Here is a 21243-nt window from a genome sequence, read left to right as displayed (position 1 = left end):
TCATGTAGGTAGGTAGTGTTCCTTCCTGACAGTGGTTAGATAAAACCTAGGTGACCCCTTGAGGTACCCTCCACCTTGATTTTCCCTGAGTTCAGTACAGTAACTATGAATTATGAAAACTAATAGCAATGCTCTTCTGGCCTCACCTGTCTGTGAATCCTTGTTTCTGTCACTTTCCTCAGGGATCCCAATGATTTCCTGTTCATTCTGCTCAGAAAGAGAAGCATCTTTAGGTCCAGGAGCTTCTGTCACATCATCATAACCATCTTCCAGGGTATTTCCAGGCAGTGAAGAGACCTCTGGAACAGTACAGATATTAACTGTAACAGGGAGAGATCTTCCACTAGAGAGAGCAGTAGCTGATGATCCAGCGATAAGGGCCTGTAATACTGACATTATCATGATGATAATGAACGATAAGAATCCTCCTGAGGACTCTAGGGTATTCCAGACAACAACAATATAGCTCCAATAATTGTTATACATTGCTGTAAGAATTAGAAAGTGGAAATCAACATGGAGGAGGGACAGCATGGGGGAAAAAGATCTGGAGAAGGAGGCAGTTAGTGACAGGGTTTATTTCAGAGTGAGCTTCCCCATTGCATTTCGTAATTGCACAGTGAAAAATTACTCCTTGTTTATCTCTGTGTAGCACTTGCTTCCTCGTCTTTTCATTGCTTTAACCACCTTCTGTTAAATTTCTCTGAAATGGTCTTGCTAAGTAGCCACCCTTGGCCGTTTGCCTATGGACATGTGGCTACAAACTTAGGCCAAACCTTTGGAGAAAAATATCTGCGGTTCTGCTTCTCTTCTCCAGGCTGAATAACTCCAACCCTCTCAGCCTTTCTTCATAGAAGAGGTGTTCCAGCCCTCTGATCATTTTTGTGGCCCTCCTCTGGACCCACTCTAACAAGTCTATGTCTCTTTTGTACTGGGAACTCCAGAGCCGGATGCAGTACTCCAGGTGGGGTCTCACCAGAGTGGAGTAGAGGGGCAGAATCGCCTCCCTTGACCTGCTGTCCACGCTTCTTTTTATGCAGCCCAGGATGTGACTGGCTTTCTGGGCTGCAAGCGCACATTGCCGGCTTGTGTCCAATTTGTCACCCACCAGTACCCCCAAGTCCTTCTCCATAGGGCAGCTCTCAATCCATTCATCCCCCAGCCTGTACTGATCCTGGTGATTGTCCCAACCCAGGTGCAGGACCTTGCACTTGGCCTTGTTGAACTTCATGAGGTGAGGTTCATGTTTGCCCATTTCTCAAACCTCTCAAGGTCCCTCTGGATGGCATCCCTTCCCTCAAGCATATCAACTGCACCACTCAGCTTGGTGTCATCCGCAACCTTGCTGAGGGTGCACTCGATCCCACTGTCTATGTCATTAATAAGGGTATTGAACAGTACTGGTCCCAGTACGGACCCCTGAGGGACACCACTTGTTACTGATCTCCATTTGGACATTGAGCTGTTGACTGCAACTCTTTGGATGTGGCCATCCAGCCAATTCCTTATTCATTGAATAGTCCATCCATCAAACTCAGTTCTGTGAGTAGCCAGCTCTCTAATTCCTCAGGGGCAACTAGCTCTGTGGTCTGGAACTGAACTGGAAGCCATCCCTCAGAGAATATTAGTTTTCACTGTTTTATATTGTATATGTAGACACATGGACACACAAATAATACATATATAAAATTAAAAGTCAATCAAAGCACTCCTATTTCCCTTTTTACCTAGTACTCAATATTCAATCTGAATAAGAAAAAGAGATCTTATTTGGAATAATTGCCTTCTTGATGAGCAGCTCAAAGCAAGTAAGGAAAAGAAAAGCTTTTCATTTACATTTAAATAATAAAAAAACCTTAATATAAGAAAAAGAATAGAAAATAAAATTAAGACATAGCACAGCAGACAGGGTTATGGCAGCTGAGGTCCAAAACTGCTCGTGCCTTTGGCAGTTGATCTCTCTGAGACCAGGCAATAGCTAAGAGAGCATTTCGATCAGCTCCAGGAAAATGCAATTCTTCTCCAAACACTTGCTCTCCCTCAGCTTTTTCAAATTAAAAAACCCCCACATCTGGCAAACTGCATTTTCTTCAGATCACTCAGATTAAAATTCCCTAATCAACTCCAATGGTATGCCAATGTTCTTACTTGGAGCATGTTTTTCCTCTGTCTTAATTCTCCCCATGTGTCTCAGAAATGAAGCAACAGCTTACAAGCTGTTACGGTTGCAATTTCTGGGAGAAGCAGTTGTCAAATTGTTGGATTCATGTGACTGGATCCTGTGAAGAGTGCAGTACTACCAGCAAACATTTATTTTCAACTTCTCATATAGAAGACTAGCACCTGTATATGAGATTGTATGACATTCTTCCACTACAAGAGTTAAACAGAAATTTTTGGTTCACATCGAAACATCACTAGTGGTCATGAAGTGCAGCAAGAAAAAAGTTTTAATCACCAATAATGCTTTGGAAATTAAAAGCTACCCTGATTTTGGGTCTCTTTCTTTGTAGGATCCTCATCTTCAATTACCTTGAGTTGCTCCAGGACCATTTTCTTCATCATTGTCCCCGCTATAAAACTGTGCCTTTGTTTTTGAACTCTCTGAATAAGAATCTAGGCAAATGAGAAAGAGTGTGATATTAGATTAAACTCTCCTTCGCTGCTAAGACTGCATCATGAGGAAAAGAGTAGGCTACAGCAATAGCACCCAAGTCAAGCAGATTCTTGGGCAGTCAGTATTACTCCTGCAAGGTAAAGGGCTTACAGTAGAATAGCCAAGAATCCCTCAGGGGCCCCCGAACACCTCTCATGGCTCATGGGGGAGGCAAGCCACGAAAGGGAGAAAAGCAGTTCACAGGAGGAAGCCTATAGAGGCACATAGCCACTGGGAGGGAGATACAAATTATTCCTTTATTTGTTCCTGCTTTAAATAATTGCAGTGAAAGCCTTTTTTTGGGGTTTTTTTTTGGGAGGTTTTTTTGTTCGTTTGTTTGACCTATACTGATCTATGCTCTGTGGCTGCAGTGAGGACAGCACAAAATGAATTGTCCCTAGGAGAGGAATTGGCAGAGTGCAGTGGGCTGGAAACCCCTCTCCTCAAATCTAGGAATTTTCATTTTCCCAGTAGATTTGGGAGCTGCAAAGTACCAGACTGGGACCTGGGCCACCATGAGGAATTTTCCCTTGACAAGAGCAAGACACACAGACCTGAGAGGCCAGTCATGCCCTGCTTTTCCCTCATCAGGTTATAGTCGATCTCTTCATAGACAGCCTCAGTGAAGGGGTCATAGGATAGTCTGGAACCTGAAAGTAAAAGGCAATGATCACTCACACAGTCTCTGCTCATACCCAGGCTGGGGTCCTGAAAAGGAGAAATGACCTAAAGGGGTCTACATGGCCTGGTTGGTACCCAGAAAGTCACCGAGAGGTGCTGACTGAGGATAAGCACTGCTGGGCTCTTTCACTGCCAGATGGTAAGTGAAAATCTCAGTGTGGCAGCAGATGCCATTCATCTCAGTCACCCGTCTCCCCAGCCTCCTCAGCCAACTAAACACTCGCCAGCCATGTCAAGGAGGCGTTTCATACCAGTCCTGAGGGACCCACCTCGCTGCTGTGCCCTGGCACTTTGGATCTGTCCAGCAAGAATGGCAAGGACCAGGCAGAGAAGGGCCCCCAGGATAATGCAGATGATGACAGGCGCCGAAATTCTCATAGTCTCTGTTGCAGGGCGGCGGGGAGGATCTGAATGGAAATGAAGAAGCAACAGGTAGAGAATCAGGTGACCCAAAGGGCTCCTCCTCTGTAGCCTCCTGCTGTGCCCATGCTAGCAAGGTGAGGCAGGTCACCTGCTGTCCAGTTGTGGGTCCTGCTCAAGCAGCTAGAATTCAGCAGCTGGGGATAGTGCCACTTGGCTCTCCTTTACAAAAGGCTGTGGGACATGCTTTCTGATGAGCTGGAATATACTGCTGATTTACCTGCCGTGCAGTATCAGGGACATTAAATTCTCATTTGATGGGAGAAAGAAAGGGGGAAGAAGGAATGTTTTACCTGCTCTAGTGGGTGATGCTGTTGTTTCTGTCATACCTGCAAAAGGAAGGCGAGTCCAGATTAAGAGGCAAGTGTGAAAAATAGGGACAACATTTTCACATCATTTGTGAAGTTCCTGCAGTCAAAATTATGAAGGGGCTAGTCACTGGGATGTACGGCTGACATAATATTCCTCTATCCACCTCCTTCCCAGATCTGTGTAATGAACCAAAGGACCAGTCACTAACCGGAGCAATCCACAGCAGCGTCTTCCTTATGATCACAGTTTTTGCAGAACAAGGTCTTGGCAGGACAGTCCCAAAGAGACAGCTCTGTTCCTTTACAGTGGACCTCCTCCAACCAGATGGGACCAGTCCCTTCCCCAAAGGCAGCTTCACTCAGAGCAGACACAGCAGATCCGCAACCCAGCTGCCTGCATACAACATTAGCATCTGCCACATCCCAGGAATCGTCACAGACTGTTCCCCAAGAACCTTGGTGCCAAATCTCCACTCTGCCTGAACATCCATCCTTTCCTCCTATGACTCGTAACTTTTCCCTGTCTGCAAAACACAGAAACTTTCTGTATTGCTGAAACAGCAGGAAGGTCCATAGGGACGAATAAGGAGAAGCAAAGAGGTAGAGGTACCTGAACAACTTGTAGAGTTTGGACACTCAGCAAATGTGGCTGGAGACGTTGCTTCTTTTCTTCCTGCAGAATTTAAATACTGAAGTAAATAATCTGATTATTCTCTGAAAAGAGTGAGGGAGTATAAAATGCCTGAAAATTGATTATCAAGTTAATTTTTTACTATAATATATATATATGGCCTATTTAGTACTTGGTGGATCATTGTTTGGCTATTGCTGTGAATTAAATAACCTTCCTGATTACTATGCTTTCTTTCTTCTTGTGTGAGGCAGCTGCAATCCCTTTCAGGAGATCTGAATGCCATCTAGAATTCATTTATATTATAGTGGGAACCCACAGGTATGAAATACTGTCATAAGAGCAGGCATTAGAAATGGATCTTTAGAACTGAAGAATTCATACACTTGCCCATGGCTATGTGCATGCATGTGTGTACATTCACATATGCACTGATATGCCTCCATACATGCAGAAACACATACATGCCTCTAGACTTCTTGAGAAGTCTGATCCTAATTCAGATCTCACAGACTGACTGTGTATCATAGATTTTTGCTTTAAAAATACGCAATGGCACCATCCTATCAGGGACTTCCCTGGGATTTCCACTGGGTAACTGCACTTGGTGACACTCATGTAATTTTAAGCCACTCATTTACATCAGGGATATCGACAAAGAAAAATGTTTGTGCCATTTGCATGAAACTAGAAATAATATATACCAGATAACAAATGAACATGAGGTAATTACTACAGTGTCCATATAAGCATGCATGAGTTTACATATATGTCTAGAGAGTCCTGTACAGATGCATTTCTAATTACCAGTGCAAGAAATATGGGTCTCTTCTGCTCGGTTATCACATGACTGAGGATCCCAGGGGTCTGACTGACATTGCCAGAGAGAGCTATGTTGCTCAGTGCACTCAATGTGGTCCAGCCACGTGGGCCCAGAACCTCTGCCATATTTGAAGTCTGTTGCTATTTCCCCATCATCTCCGCAGTTCAGGTGTTTGCACACAGTTATTGCAGTAAGTTGAGACATACGATTGGAGCAAATGCTCCCCCATGTCCCATTGTAGAAAACTTCTAGCCGCCCAGCACAGTCATTGCCATTCACCAGCCTCAGATCCAGGAACTCTAGAAGTGAAGACATAAAAATGGAATTAGAGGGGCCTGATTCTGCTAGGAACTTGGCTGTGATGAGTGAAATCCAGAATCTGCTAACAATCCTGTTCATCACTCTCAGTGAGAAAGTGCCAGAGGAAGCCACTCCAAAAGTGACAAACAATTAAAACCAAAAATCGTACAGTGATCCCCTCTGGTTAGCCAGCATTCACCAACATCTACATAAACAAACAACAGTGATGGCCACACCCCACAGTTGCAGGCATATTTCTTTGGTATGTTGAAGCATAGGTGCCATGTGCTCCTCTGATTTGTTGAAGTTTTGGTGTGCAATGACTTGTTTACAATAATTTCAGAGTCAGCTGGAATGGCTCCCCTGCAGAAGCACAGGGCACCCCTGCAGCCTCTGATGACTGAAACCCTGCCAGTTATAACCAATACATTTCACCCCTCACCTCTGTGAAACACCTATTTAAGAAGTTTTTGAACATACATCCATTATAAACTCTACTTTACCATCATCATAATCATAAAATGCATACATTATAAACTCCACCCTTAGTCCCAGACAATAGGTATTTACATTGTAACAATGGGCACATATAATCAATAAAACACTACCTCTTATTCTGGGAACCACATTATAGGATTTAACATCATACCAATCTCAACATATTTTTATTACAAAATTCAGATCTTGTCCCTGCAAAACACATGAACAAGAACATTGTTTATGAGGTAAAGTAAGATTACTCTCTCCTATTTACTTTATGTAAAGGCACACATTTCATTGTTCTTTTTCCAAAGACCAACCAGTATGTAAACCCTGCTCTTCAAATTACTTAATTCATCATATGCTAGGGCTTTGACAGCCAAAGGTGTTTGGTCTTCCTCATACTATTGATTTGCTGGCCATTGACTTAGTAAATTCAACTAATCCCGGTCTGGAGCTTGAACCAATATGTGCAGATTGGCAAAGGCACAGTAGTCATTTTTGCCATGTAGTTGTGGTTGCTTTTCCCTCAGTAGTTTTGAATCTTTGAAGCTAAAATTCAGGACAGCTAGTCTAGGGCATAACCACAGTGACTGCTCTGTACTCACTTAAGTGGCACTCAGACACCCTCTGCATATGCAGTTAGGACTTCTTGTTCTAGGGGGGACTAGTTATTTTCTGCTCCTTTGTAGCTCTGACTCCAGAGTTCCAATAGTGTCTCTCATCTCTTGAGATGCTCATTGCCACAAACTCCATTTGATGCTTTTCTTTCCTGCATGTGTATATAACAATTTTTTTATATTGCTACCTACCCATCTTGGTCCTAATGCTGTGGCATGGACTATCTTATGCTGATCAGCTCCAAAGCTTGCTGGTGTTCTTCTTCCCACTCAAAATGAGGCTTATTTCGGGTCACTTGATATGTGGGTTTGGCCAATTGGCTGTAACCAGGGATGTGCGTACATCAAAATGCAGTAATGTCCAAGAAGGCCTGGGTTCTTGTTTATTGCATGGAGGTCCATGGTGTTTATCCAAGCAATTTGGTCAGCTGGCATGTATCTCCATCCATTTTGCATCCTAAAACCTGTATTTCTTGAGGGGGCCTTTTTACTTTGGAGTGCTTAATGGCAAATCCAGCCCTGAGAGAGGTAATGATTTTCTACAGCCCTTTACTTAGTACTTCTGGAGTTGTTCCTCCAATCAATGCATCATCAAGGTAGAGGAAAAGTTCTTTGGAATTCTGTTGCTTTAAACTTTGGTGGATGATGCCATGGCAGATAGCAAGGGCTGTGTTTCTACCCTTGGGACAGCTGGTTCCAGGTGTACTGCACACCACTTAGGTGAAGGCAAACTGAAGTCTTGCTTCTTTGACCAGTGGGATTGAAAAAAAAAAAAGCATTTGAAATATCAGTTATAGCATACCAGATGTATTCTTTAGTTTCTAGCTCATACAAGAACTGCAATGTGTCTGGAACTGTAACAGCTAATGGGGGTGTGACTTCATTCAGAGCTCTGAAGTCTACTGTAAACCATCATTCTCCCGCAGACCTCCACACAGGGCAAAGAGGACTATTGTAAGGTGACTGTGTGTTTAAGACCACCCCTTGTTTTTCCAGGGAAACAATTATTTTTGGGATTTCATTGGTGGCCCCTTGGTCAGTTTGATACTGCTTTCAGCAAATTACTTGGATTGCCAAGGGACCAACACCTGGGTCTATTTAAACAAATTCAGCAATGTTTGGGTGATTAGAGAGTCCTAGGGAGTCCCATAGCTGGTTCTCACCTGTGCAAGCCACACTGCCTATTCCAAAAAACCTGAAGCCTTCCTGGTGTTCCTGAATGCACCATCTCCAGTGATCAAGAAAGGCAATGCCAAGGATGGCAGGCGCAGTAGGGCCAGTGGCAACAAGTAAGGTGTACAAAACCCATCTATTCAAGCTTAGGTTCCCTTCCTCCAGAACTGGGCATGTTTCTCCTCCAGTTACTCCAAGAACTATTTGTTTATCACTGCTACACAGAGAGGACAATAAGGTTCACTGAGCGCTGCTATCACTAGGTATCCACTAGGGCACAACATTGTTGAGGCAAGGGTGCCTGGCTGCCTTGTCTGGACAGTCTGATAAATTTGGTTATCTTCATCCACTGCCAGGCCAGGGGAGAACCCCGCTGACGCAGTAAGTTCAAATCAGTTGTCAGAGCAGTATGTGGTCCAGAAGTGGGGGTAGCAGAAGGAAATGGTTTAAATAAGCTCTCACCTCTCTCCTGTGCTCACAGTGCTAGGTTTATGAAGGGCTTTTCCTCCCAGTGTCTCATATTGTCTCCCTTTTCTTTCAGATACATCCTAAAGTCCCAGTGTGTTAGAAGGGGACATGCAAAATTCTCATTCTCTCTTCGTGTTTTTCTTGAGATTGACCATAATACTGGATCCTCGGTATTATCCTCATCCGTGCTGTTAGCTTGTACTCTTCTTCTGGCATCCTTACTCCAGAATAGTATATATAGGTCACTCCTTGACCAACAGGGCATCCCACCAGCTGGTACCAGAGGGCCATTAGTAACTGTGCCTAGCCATTGGAGATTTCAAGCCCTAGCATTAGTGATCACAAGCTTTTCAAGGTCCCTCTCCCTTTGCCTGTTAACCACACTCCAGCAGTCCAGGAAACTTCAGTTGATTATCCCCTTCTTCCCAGTCCTTTCAAAGGGGTATTTTGTTTGTAGGATCAGCACGATTAGGCACTGCTCAACATATCTCTCCATAAAATGATCCCAAAGCCCTCCTTCATTGTCCAGAACAGTGTTTACAAGTGTCTTATGCCCAAACTCCCCAAAGTCCTGCTGTCTCAAGCTTTCAGCTGTTTCTCATCTGCTCTGGTGTCCCAGCAATGCCATAGCCACTGCAGAGCAGTGACTGTAAGTTTCTCCACATTTCTCTATTCATTTACACTCAGAATAAAGACCCATTGAGTGGTTGCGGTCTGGGGAACAGCGTACCCTTTTCTGTAGGGCTCCTTAATTATTGTAACTAGGGCTGCCTGAAGGACTCATTTTTCAATTCATCATAGGCCCCTAGTTTCCCCTCCCAAGGTGTCAGGGTCCCCCTCCAGGTCAGTCAATTTAAGCTCTAGGTGCTTCCACAAGCAGCCTGAAGCTTGCAGTTTGACCATTTCAGTGCTACTAGCTGCTAACTTCTGACCAGAATCCTCCCTTTTGTGCTGAGCACTAGTTAACACCACATTTACCAGACCATTACTCTGACAGAGACTGTCAACCAGATTCCCCAGCTCTGCTAAGCTGTCCCAGTGCCTCTTGAAGACCTGCTGTGAGCACATGGTAGGCTCTGGTGTACCCCACAGCAAAGCAACACACCACTGACTTGGGGTTTCACAGGCAACATAACCCCTTTGCATCTCCCAGGCTGATATTCTTGGACAGAAAAATATCCAGGCTCCAGGCCACTGGAGTTCTTCCCAATCACCTTCCCCTCCAACAAGGTCTGTCACACACTCCATTTCCCACCAGTTTACACATAGTTTGTACACTCTTCCTCTCCCTCCCCCCCCCCCCCCCCCCCCCCCCCCCGACAATGAGTGTACCACTTATACCACACCATGACAAATTTCCAGTATCAGAATCAAGGCTTCTCTGGAACTTTGAAGTCACTACAATTATTCCAGACCCAGGGCATGCCAGGTACTAGTGTTGCCAGAGTGTCTCCCCCATTTACTGTCTTCTATCATGGGCAAAACAGTTTCCATTTGGGAAATTTAACTTAATTTTATTTTTTGCACTTAACATAATCTTAATTATTGCTTTGGGTAATGAGGAAAAAAAAGAAAAAAATTAACAATTAAACAAATACTGAGGGAAACACCTGTGATCCACTCCATTAGTCCTAACTTCCTTGGTTTTCCCTCCCAATTCCTTCAGTGAGGGTGGCACTGCTGCTGCTCCTTCCTTCTTATTCCTTTTCCTCTGCTCCAGCATGGATGCTCCACAGGCTGCAGTCCCTTCAGGGGCTGTATTTGCTCCATTGTGGGCTTTCCAAAAGCTGCAGTCCCTTCACTTGGTCCAACGTGGGTGACCAACTGCTGTCCACAGGCTGCAGTCCCTTCAGGGTTGGTACCTGCTCCATCATGGGCCCTCCACATGCTGCAGTACTTCAGGGGTTGTACCTGCTCCAGTGTGGGTTCTCCACAGTCCGCACTCCCTTCAGGAGTGTATCTGTTCCAGTGTGGCTTATCCATAGCCTAGAGTCCTCTCAGAGGCATACCTCCTCTGGCATGGAACCCATGTCTCCAGCCATGTCCCCAGCAGTGTCTTTTTCCACTTCTTCATTTCTCCTCTCTCTTGCAGCTGCCACTCTGTCTTAAGTATTCAGGAGGAGATCCACCATATGCTCCTCTGACTGGTTGATGCTTTGGTGCACAGTGGGTTGTTTCCATTGGTTTCAGAGCACGCTGTAACTGACTGTAATGGGCACATGGAATTGGATGGCCTCCTCCTGCACAAAGAACAACCACAGCCCCTTTGCTGTGGAAACCTTTATGAAACCCTCCAATTTATCCCCCAAATATCCCAACCCACCACACACTTTTTGTGTGTGTGTGTTAATGAAAAATAAGGACTTCTGTAGATACTTTGCATCTTGGTGGGACCAAGAGGATGTGCTGACAAACTATGCTTGTAGTCAAGAGAGAGCAAGAGGCCGTCAAAGCAAGTCTCCACTATTCTCCACTTCCCCTTCATGTAACCCTCCCCTTTCAACCCACAGGCTCAGAAATGGATCCTCTGAACACACCTGAGCAGAGGACTCCAGCATCCTCTTTGTGTTGGCAGTTGTGCTGGCCCCATGCCCTAGAGGGACATGCCCAGAGATCAGATTCAGCCCCAGTGCAGTTCACATCATCCAACCAGATCTGTCCTGAGCCTTTGCCATAATGAGCAGAGGCAAATGCCTTGATGGCATGTCCACATCCCAGCTGTTTGCAAACAACATTAGCATCTGATAGATCCCAGTTGTCATCGCAGATGGTGCCCCAGATGCCGTCATGATAAAGCTCTACTCTCCCAGCACAACGCTTTGTTCCATTCACCAGCCTGATCTGTCTGCTACCTGCAGGAAGAAAACTCAGCTGTCAACATGCAATATAATGATAATACACAGGTCAGCGTAATGGCTGTATGTTTAAAGCACTTTTAAAGCATCATGTTCTTGTTATATCCCAGTTCTTCTGTTATGGTTTCTTGGGCAGGACTCCTGTGATGCTAAAACTGCATAAAGGGAAAGGTCTACTCCTGCATCAGGTAAATGTTTGAATAATTCCTGTGAGATGTTGCAAACAAGAAGGAGTTTCTACTCATACTAATTATATGGGGAGATCACCTTATCTTAGAAAGCCTGAGAAGCTGTTTTCTATCTAAACTCATTTAGTTAGACAGAGACAGAGTCAGTTTCTGTTACAGATGGGTTACAAAATAAAAGAAGAGTAGAAACAGTTCTAATTTACTTTAGAAAGGCTGCAGGTATTTACAAATATAGAAATGTCACAAATTAAAATCTATTTAATACCCAAGTGACAGTCAGAATGTGTGGCAGTCATGGCCAAATTAGTGTTCTTATGACTTCTGTATTCTATTATTTCTTTTTGACTCTGTGAGATAAATTGTTTAAGAAATTCAGATGAAGAAAGCATTATATAAATTACACGTGCTTCCTAACTGTCATTTGTCCTTTAGAGTATACAAGCAGATGGGTATCACAAGCTCAGACCCATGCCTATTTAAGATCTGGGCGAGACCACAGCACAAGGTGGGCTAGAGGCAACCCAGGCAGCACAGTAACTCACCTGAGCAAATCACACCAACGTCTTCAGCAACTCCTGTTGGCACTGTTTGAGAATGGAAGGTCTTACAGAGCATCAGCTGAGTCTCATTTCCAGCACACTGGACACTTCTTAAGCCCACCAGACCCATGCCTCGCTCAGGCCTTGGAAGGTAATAGGCTTTCTCAGCAATTCCACACTGGAGCTGTCTGCATACCACATGAGCATCCTTAATGTCCCAGTCATCATCCAGGACTCTGCTCCACATGCCATGGAGAGAGATCTCAACTCGCCCATCACAGCGGCTCTCACCACCTGAGAGTCTGAGTGATTCAGCAGGACCTGGGCTCAAGAGAGTTGGAAAATGCAGTAGAAATAACATGCAGGAGAGAGATGGAAGACAAATCTCTATGTTGGTAAAAAAATAATTCTCACCACTGGTTAAGGAGACAGCCTCTGTTAAAGCTTTGTTTGCTTTCATGCACAGAAGGGTCTGCAATGGGAAGTGAGAAAGGCTTCCCCAGCTCAAAGACTAGAACCTGTGAGGAGTCAGGCACATCTCAGCAATGTGAATCCCTCTACTAAGTGAAGTTTTTATGCTGAAACTAAGGTTGGAGGGGTGGGGGAAAGGAATGGAAAGGAAAGGGCATTAAAGACAGGCTGACATACCAGACTTACTTGGCAGAGTGAGATCACCAATGCTGCTTTGTTCTGAAGTTGCACTACCCATAAAAGGCCACTCCTGACTTACCTGAGCAAACAACAGTGGCTGCTTCTCTGGCTGAACAGGTTGGATTGCCCAAAGTCACTTGAGCACAATCCCACAGACAGGACTCTGTCCCTTCACAGTGAAAAGCATCTCTCCATACAGGCCCATTCCCGTCCACAAAACGGTCTCCTGTCTGGATTGACTTTGCATAGCCACAGTTCAGCTGATGACAGAGAACACTGGCAGCTTGCAAATTCCAGTGGGAGTGGCAGAGTCGTCCCCATGTGTCTCCATGGCGGATCTCCACTCTGCCAGAGCATGTGGTTCCATTCACCAACCTGGCCCCTGGGCACCCTGAATATAAGAGAAAGCAAGTACTGAGATGTTATGTTCGTAACTGCTCATGGGCATGACCTGAAAGTGACTGGGAAATGGGAATGAGTTTTCCTTAGCATTCAGTAGTAAAAATGACTCCACTGGGCCACTGGAAGTTCTGTACTCATAACTAGACTTCAGTCCACCCTATTTTACTGAGAAGAATGACTAGAAAAGAGGATCTGGTCCCCTTTGCAATTTTTAAACTCAGGGCACTAGGTTTCAGGGCTCTGGGTGAACCAATAGACCTTAATTTTTCTGCCCAGCCTCACCTAGGGCCTCCAGCTATGCATCCTCGGGCTACTGGTCCAAGGCCTCACTTAAACCTGGACCAGGCCTTCAGTCTGTGACTGGTGTAACTGTCTCCAGTCTTGTCTCCTGCTACTCCTGACTGTACTCTCCAGTTGGACCCTACATCTGATTGGCTACTTTGCCTTGTCTGGGACTGTCCGTAGACCTTGTTATCAGTAATTTCCTCTGTCCTCTGTGCAGATACTTTGGATTGTGCCCTGATGGGTTGTCTGTGACAACCCATCTGAGGACAACTGCCTGTGTTGTCCTCACCCTCTGCGCCCAGCTCATCCTACCTTGTGGAGCAGCCCTGTTCTTGCTGTTCCCTGACACTAGGAGCATTTCACAGAAAGCAGCCTTGTGGTACAGGTGAAGTGCAGCCTCAAATCCTGGAAATGCCTGTAGCAGCAGAAAAAAGATGGAGCTTGGCTCCACAGACACCCTCTAGATTTTGGGTCCATATTTTTCCTCAAAGAAGGAGTTTTTCAGTTCTCCTCTTAGACCTTTCCACTGCTCACCTGAACATGCCACACGAGCATCTTTTCCAGCAGGGCATTCATCATGACCTAGCACATTCACAGGACAGTCTCTCAGGCGTGAGCTGTTCTTCTTGCAGCTGAATGTGCCATTCCAGAAAGATCCGTTTCCTTTCCCGAAGGACTGTCCACTTGGTATCAGTAGGGCAACTCCACAGTCCAGCTGCTGGCAGAGGGCAGTGGCAGCTGATAAATCCCACAGGTAGTCACACAGCGTTCCCCACGTGCCTCCATGAAGAAGCTCTACTCTCCCTGAACATGTGGTACTGCCATTTGCCAGCCTGTACCCACCATAGCCTGCAGGAAGAATAAAGGAACTTAGCAGTTAAATTTTTTTTGGTGCTATTGCATTGAAAATTGTAAGAGAGGTCTAGCTGCAAGGAACTAGCACTCACTATGTCTCAGGTTACTGGGAGGCATGTTAGGCCAGGATGCTCATAAGCCAGCTCTGAAAAAAAAAAGTCTTTATTACCCATGTTGTAGCCTGCACTACATGACTAAAAGTCTTTTGACTCTTGAAGTTCAGTCTCTCCTCGTCTGCTCTGCTCTCTTCTCCCCCCACAATACTGCTGCTACCTTGCAACATCTTTTCTTGCAGAGGCAGTTCCAGCATTGCCTTGCATTTGGAGCATGTGAGAAACTCAGAATAGGAGCTACTAGTAGCACTTTCTTAGTAGTTGGTCATCTCACAATACCCGGTAAGCAGTAACTGCACTGTGCAATTCTCAACTTTCATCCATGCCACAGTATAAGGTTCTGAACACAACAGGACATGCCCATCATTAATTATTCACAATAATTTAAGTGCAGCACGGGTAGGACTGTGGTGTCCTACCGCCAGCCCCATGCAGTCCCTCTATCTTCTCACACTGGTAACACCCTTGCCTGGTCCTTGCATCATACTCCCTCTAATGAGACCTGGATTTCCTCTCTGAGCTATGACTCTTGCAAGACAGAGGCAGGAGCCAAGACCTGTCAGTTACTGATACCTTAACTGGGCCGTTTGGCTGCCATAGCTCCTCAACCAGTGCTCCAGATCACCATGGCCAGTGGGACAGTGTCCAAGGCAGTCTTGAAACAGACTGCAGCCCTTTGACTGGGAAACAGACATGAACTGCAGTCCTTTCCAGGCTTGTTTTGTGGCAGGGTGTTGCCAGCAGCTCTGCTCCATGTTGAGCTTACCCCTTTTGATTTGTGCCCTCAGGAAAAAAGTTGTGTTTGCTAGGTCTAATCATCACTTTTGTAGTGGGTGACAATAAGTTAGCTGTATTTAGAGCTCCCAGCAGCCATGACTGTATGGTGGTTTTAAATAATGTTACCTGGCAGTCACAACTAAAGTAATCCAGGCCTTTGACAACTTTTTTTTTTTTTTTTAAATAACTTAAATTTGTAACTTGTGCCTCCTTTGATCTTTTGGAGGTATGGTACCTCTCCCAGTTTTATAATTAACTGAAGTGCCAGGGATTAACATACACACTGGCAGCACAGAAAATAAATTCTTTTCTCCATGTTCCTGCTTGTCTGCTCTGGCTATCTCTCCTTTTATGTATATGAGAAAGACATGGAAGGAATTGTCAGCACTATTGAGTGCATACCTCTAGTAGCATAAAAGAAATTACAGCCCTTTTGAGATCCACATCCCTGGTGCAGAAGTGAAGTGGTTAGAACAGCCAATGTTAAATGCAGATTCTCAGTACAGTGAATGAGAGATTGTGGGGCTGCTCTCCATTACTTCCTGGCCTTCTCTGGATGGCTCAAGGCATGATAGGGGAAGCACCTAAGAACCCTGGGGACCACCAAAATATACAGAGGCTCTGAACTGCGGGTCGACAGGAAGAAGACATATAGGACACATGTAAATTACGTCCATCGGTCCAAAGTCTCACCTGAACATATAACAGTGGCATCATGAGAGCATGTCTTATTATGGTGCAGCATCCTGGGACAGTGTGCAAGGTGAGTCTCATTCCCTACACAGTGAAACTCTTCTTGCCAGATCAGTTCATGTCTGTCTCCAAAGTGAGTTCCTCTCAAGATATCCACAGCCTGGCCACACTCTAACTCATTACATATAACAGAGGCGGTTTTGAAATCATTGTATGAAAAACAGACTGTAGCCCAAGTTTCTTCTTGCTTTACTTTCAGATGTCCTGAGCAGGCAGTGTGCCCTCCAGTCAGACGCATCCCAGAGAAACCTGGAAAAAAACCCCAAGAAATCCAGCATCAAGGGTTAGTTGTACTGACCTAATTTAATAACTCCCATACCTTCATGGGCAAGACACATGTCACTTCTCTGAGGACCACTGACACATTTAAATAACCATGGTGGCAATTCCTGTATGCCACTGACAAGAGAGAAAATGGTGTGGGGGAATGCTTATTTCTTAGTATGTGAAAATACTAAATCCTTGGAAAGCTCAGAAGGAGGGAAGTTTTGAACATTTGCCAAATGCTTGAGAAGTAACAATCCCCAAATAAATAAATAAATAAATAGCCATTTACTAGTGTGGTTCCTCAAGACTTCATTATTCAAATGAATAGGAAGCTGAAGTGCCCCAGAAAGAGGAAAGAGGAAATGTTGCACCCGTCTTCAGAAAAGGCTAAAAAGACAGTCTGGAGATCTACAGGCTGGTCAGCCTCACTTTGGTACCGGGGAAAAACATGGAGTCCTCCTGGAACACATTTCTGAGCACAAGAAGGTGAATGGGAAGAGTCAGTATGGATTTACCAAGGGTAAATCATGCCTATGTGACCTTATTACTTTCTCTGATAAAAGTGACTGGATTTGTAGATGAGGGGAGACCAGAGCATGTCACTTACCTCACATTTAGCAAGGCCTTTGACACTGTTATGCACAATATTCTTGTGTCCAAACTAGGATGTTACAGTCTGGGTGGGTGGACAACTACATGGTTAAAAAGCTGATTGGATGGTCAGGCTCAGACAGTAGTGATTAGTGGGTTGCACTCTACCTGGAGACTGGCAACAAGTGGAATACCACTTGTTGGGTCTTTCCTGGGACCTGTTCTGTTCAGCATCTTTACCAACAACCTGGAGGAGGTGATGGAGTGCATTTGGGGGGTGGGGGGAGATAACCCCAAGGGCAGAGCTGCCATTCAGAGGGACCTAGACAGGCCGGATTGATGGGCTGACAGGAACCTTATAAAAATCAAAAAGGATAAATGTAAAGTCCTGAAGCTGGGAAGGAAAAACCTCTTGCAATGGTACTTTATCCAGAGAACAAAACCAAGCACATCTTGCAGACGAAGGCAGCCAAACAGACATTGGATTTGTTTGCCGTTGCAGACTGTCCTGTCTTAGCTTACATGAAGATCTGGAGAAGAAGGGCAGTTGTATGGCATAACACAGCATTTTCTTGCTTGTCCATCTACACCTGCTTTTTTAGCCCCCATTTCTGGTCAAAGACAAGTTTAGCACAGCTCTCCTGTTGTCTGGGAGAGCTGTGGTAGAAAGAAACAGTGTTTCTTTTTCTGTTCTATGTCATTTATTATGTCTATTTCCATTCTATGTCATTGCTGTGCCCAGGCAAAGGAGACATACATTTGTAGCCAGCAGAAGACTTAATGCTGGTGCAACTTGCTTTGGCTGAGCAGAGGCCACGGAGAAAGTGTTACCTCTGTGCAGTACTTGGCTTTATCCAGCTGGGACAAAGTTTGACCTCAACCTCGTAGCATTTTTCTGTTATACAAGGTTGGATGACTTCTTACCTGAGCAGATCACTCCAGTATCAAAGTAATGAGGGCAGCTAAAAGAACCCCATCCTGTATGTGAGCAGTTCCAGAGAGTGGATTCATCACCACGGCAATCAACTCGATACAACCATGTTGGTCCAGATCCTTCTCCAAAAGGAGCTCGATTAAGGGCCTTAACAGCAGATCCGCATCGTAGTTGCTTACAAACAACCTCAGCATCTTCTATGGTCCAGTCACCATCGCACACAGTTCCCCACTTCTCCTCATGTTTTACTTCCACTCTCCCCGAGCAGGGGCCAGTTCCATTTGACAGCCTCAATTCATCAGCACCTTCATACACAGAGACAGAACAAGGTTATGGAAAGGACAGTGCCTAATCACAATTATCTATTGCAGATGGTTAATGAGACTATTATTACTCTTAATTTGCTCTTAAATCAGACTTATTTAGTTCACCTTTGTCAATAGTCCAACTTAAAGTTTTTTTGCAGGGAGTTGTGTCTGTATTTACAAGTTTGAGCTAACCACACTGCTAAAATATAAGTTATTTCTAATGACAGGCGAGCTTTCTCTTCTGACCTATCAGGGCTGGGAAATGCTGAGTAATGTCCCTGCTGTGTGATTCACAAAGGCTTCAACAGAAACTCCTCCTTTCTCTTCGTTGTTCTGCCATGATGACATCCAGCTGAAAATGTTCACTGGGCACCAGTTTCTTCATTCCCGTGTTCAGTATGGTGTGAAGAAGCAATTTCCCATGTCTGCCTCAACTTCTTCCTCTCAGACAAACTATTACTTGCAACTCAGTGTCCCAATACTCTTTATTCTTTCCCACCTCTCTTGCCCTAGCCACGGGGTCCCCTAGTCAGGGGTACCCGATGAGAGAAGAGAATTACTCATGAGGAGTGACAAGCTATCTCAGGAGATGCAGCAGCATAAGCAGAAGACAGAGAGGTAGGTCTTCGTGTTGTTCTTCATGCCCCACCATCTCTTGGGGTGGGGCTGATGCCCAAAGAACCCTCTTTTCCTGCTCTGCTCCCAGGTCTGCCTCTTTCCTTTGATATGGATACGCATTTCCCAGTCATTTTACCTGTGGACTCACAAAATAACATTACAGTCATCGCAGAGTGCTTGATAAAGAGCCTGACAGAAGAGGGAAGATGCACATGTTGGTTTCTTGCTTTACAGTGTTGTACTGCTACTATAGATGCTTCAAATATTATACAGTAGCTTAGCACAGGGACTTAAAGGCTAGAAAACACAGGGAGAATTTTGTTACACTCAAATGCAGGAATGATGGTGGGATGCAGAAGCAGTTCTTAGGAAGCCAAGCTACACAAAGGCCTGCTAGGACCCAAGAAACACAGGGGAACAGGTCTGAGTCTGTGACTTACACACAGTAAACATTGGAAAAACCAAAGCGTGTAGCCTAAGATGTAATGACACATAAAGAAAAAAAGTGGACTTGTTCAGGAATTGTCTTAAGTTTTTTTTCCCAGTCAGGAATTTTAAGGTAAGAGTTTTGGAACATCTTTTCATAAAAATGATTCTTCACTTGCAGAAAGGTTCATATCTGCTTGAGTAAAAAGCATACACAGAATCACAGAATCATTGAACGTGTTGAGTTAATATTCTGAATTGACGTAGACAATGGTTTTCTGTAGATGTTTATGAAAACAAACATTGAAACAAAAAAAAAACCCCAAACCTTCTGCTGAATTCCATCAAAAACAGTCACTGTTGTAATTAAACAACAATATGGATGGTATTCATTTGTTAGTTTATGTGATAGAAAGCTTGTCTCCATGTGCAAAGGAGAACAGAGGAACAATGGCAGGTGGGGGAACCCCAATAATCCAGTCAGGGCCCTGCCCTGACCCCTTCTAGGGCTCTCCCAGCAGAGCGATCAGCCCCATTGTCCAGGTGTGAAACCCATCAGATGAATCAACATGAGGGCTTTCCGTGCCACCTTAGAGACTGAGGGGGACTACTGCCTAGAGGGTATGGGACACTTTATGGGATGCAAGAGAAGAGCATCTTGGAATTGCACAAGGCTTATTATGGGATGTTTAGGACAGGAATCAAAGGTGGGGAAAGGGAGAGATCAAGGATGTTTGGGTGGGAGCAAGTGTGGGAAAACAGAAGGGTAAGTGGATAAAAGGACCAGAGTCAATGGGCACAAACTGAAACACAGGAGTTTCCATCTGAACATCAGGAAACCCTTTTTTACCATGAGGATGACTGAGCACTGGAACAGGTTACCCAGGGAGGTTGTGGAGTTGGCTTTCTTGGAGATATTCAAAAGCCTTCTGGACATGGTTCTGACAACTGGCTCTGGGTGGCCCTGCTTTAGCAGGGGGGTTGGACCAAATGACCTCCAGAGTTCCCTTCCAATCTCAACCATTCTGTGATTCTGTGAAAAGCAGCCAGTGGTGAGTAAGCAGGCTGCTGGTCAGTATGCTTGTCTGGCTGTGCCCTGCACCCAATCAGCACTGTCCATTGTGTCTTCCTATTATAATCTATTTCTGTTTTCCTCGATGAGGTGACTCTATTCAGTGTGCATGTGTGTGTATGGAGTTCTAAGTGCCAGCAGCTGGAGCTGAACCACAGGTCATAGAAGTACGTGTCTTTGGTGCTGTACTGGTTTTGGCTGGGGTAGAGTTAAATTTCTTCACAGTAGCTGGTATGGGGCTATGTTTTGGATTTGTCATGAAAACAGTGTTGATAACACAGATGTTTCTGTTGTTGCTGAGCAGTGCTGACACAGAGTCAAGGCCTTTTCTGCTTCTCACACCACCCCACCAGCGAGTAGGATGGGGGTGCACAAGAAGTTGGGAGGGGACACAGCCAGGACAGCTGACCCCAACTGACCAAAGGGATATTCTGTACCATATGATGTTGTGCTCAGCAATAAAAGCTGGGGGAAGAAGGAGGAAGGGGGGACGTTTGGAGTGATGGCATTTGTCTTCCCAAGTAGCCGTTATGTGTGATGGAGCCCTGCTTTCCTGGAGATGGCTGAACAGCTGCCTGCCGATGGGAAGTAGTGGATGAATTCCTTGTTTTGCTTTGCTTCCACAGGCAGATTTTGTTTTATCTCAACCCATGAGTTTCTCTCACTTTTACCCTTCCGATTGTCTCTCCCATCTGTGAATGTTCACTCAACTCCTTCTCAGATTTTGGCTAGCACAGCTCATACTAAGACCTGACGTTTGCTGGGAGCAGTGCCATTAGGTCAAGGGGGGAACACCACATAGGCAGGACAGGTGGCTAGAAAGAGCTAAAGGGCCATTATGCAGCCATTACCACCTGCAGAGTGCTGGCTCCTGCAGCCATCATCTTTGTCTGGCAGTTTCTTCAGAATCTGCTAGCTTATGGAAATGGCATAGACCAAACTTCCAAGCTGGAAGGTATAAAACATCAGCTAACCCAAAAAAGCCTTTGAAGCAGATGCAACAGCAGTTGGATTGCTGAGGCTTTCATGCTTCCCAGTGTGATACT

General features: G+C 45.1%; 1 protein-coding gene across 1 annotated transcript in view; it reads right to left on the bottom strand.

The window, feature by feature from the left end:
* The window catches only part of LOC143158538 (antigen WC1.1-like), a 40373-nt gene continuing 19130 nt past the window's right edge, over positions 1-21243 (bottom strand). The window contains exons 2-15 of the mRNA XM_076334640.1: positions 17764-18078; positions 15922-16230; positions 14018-14332; positions 12876-13187; positions 12149-12466; positions 11101-11415; positions 5507-5821; positions 4679-4741; positions 4278-4592; positions 4051-4086; positions 3603-3744; positions 3211-3299; positions 2533-2604; positions 1-299 (exon numbers count right to left, since the gene is read on the bottom strand). Coding sequence (XP_076190755.1) covers positions 1-299; positions 2533-2604; positions 3211-3299; positions 3603-3744; positions 4051-4086; positions 4278-4592; positions 4679-4741; positions 5507-5821; positions 11101-11415; positions 12149-12466; positions 12876-13187; positions 14018-14332; positions 15922-16230; positions 17764-18078 — 3215 coding nt within the window. The remainder of the gene's footprint in view (positions 300-2532; positions 2605-3210; positions 3300-3602; positions 3745-4050; positions 4087-4277; positions 4593-4678; positions 4742-5506; positions 5822-11100; positions 11416-12148; positions 12467-12875; positions 13188-14017; positions 14333-15921; positions 16231-17763; positions 18079-21243) is intronic.

The sequence above is a fragment of the Aptenodytes patagonicus genome, chromosome 1 (assembly GCF_965638725.1).
Source record: "Aptenodytes patagonicus chromosome 1, bAptPat1.pri.cur, whole genome shotgun sequence".
NCBI classification, from domain to species: Eukaryota; Metazoa; Chordata; class Aves; order Sphenisciformes; family Spheniscidae; genus Aptenodytes; species Aptenodytes patagonicus.
The sequence above is the reverse complement of the archived record's forward strand: the minus strand, read 5'-3'. Positions and strand labels throughout refer to the sequence as shown.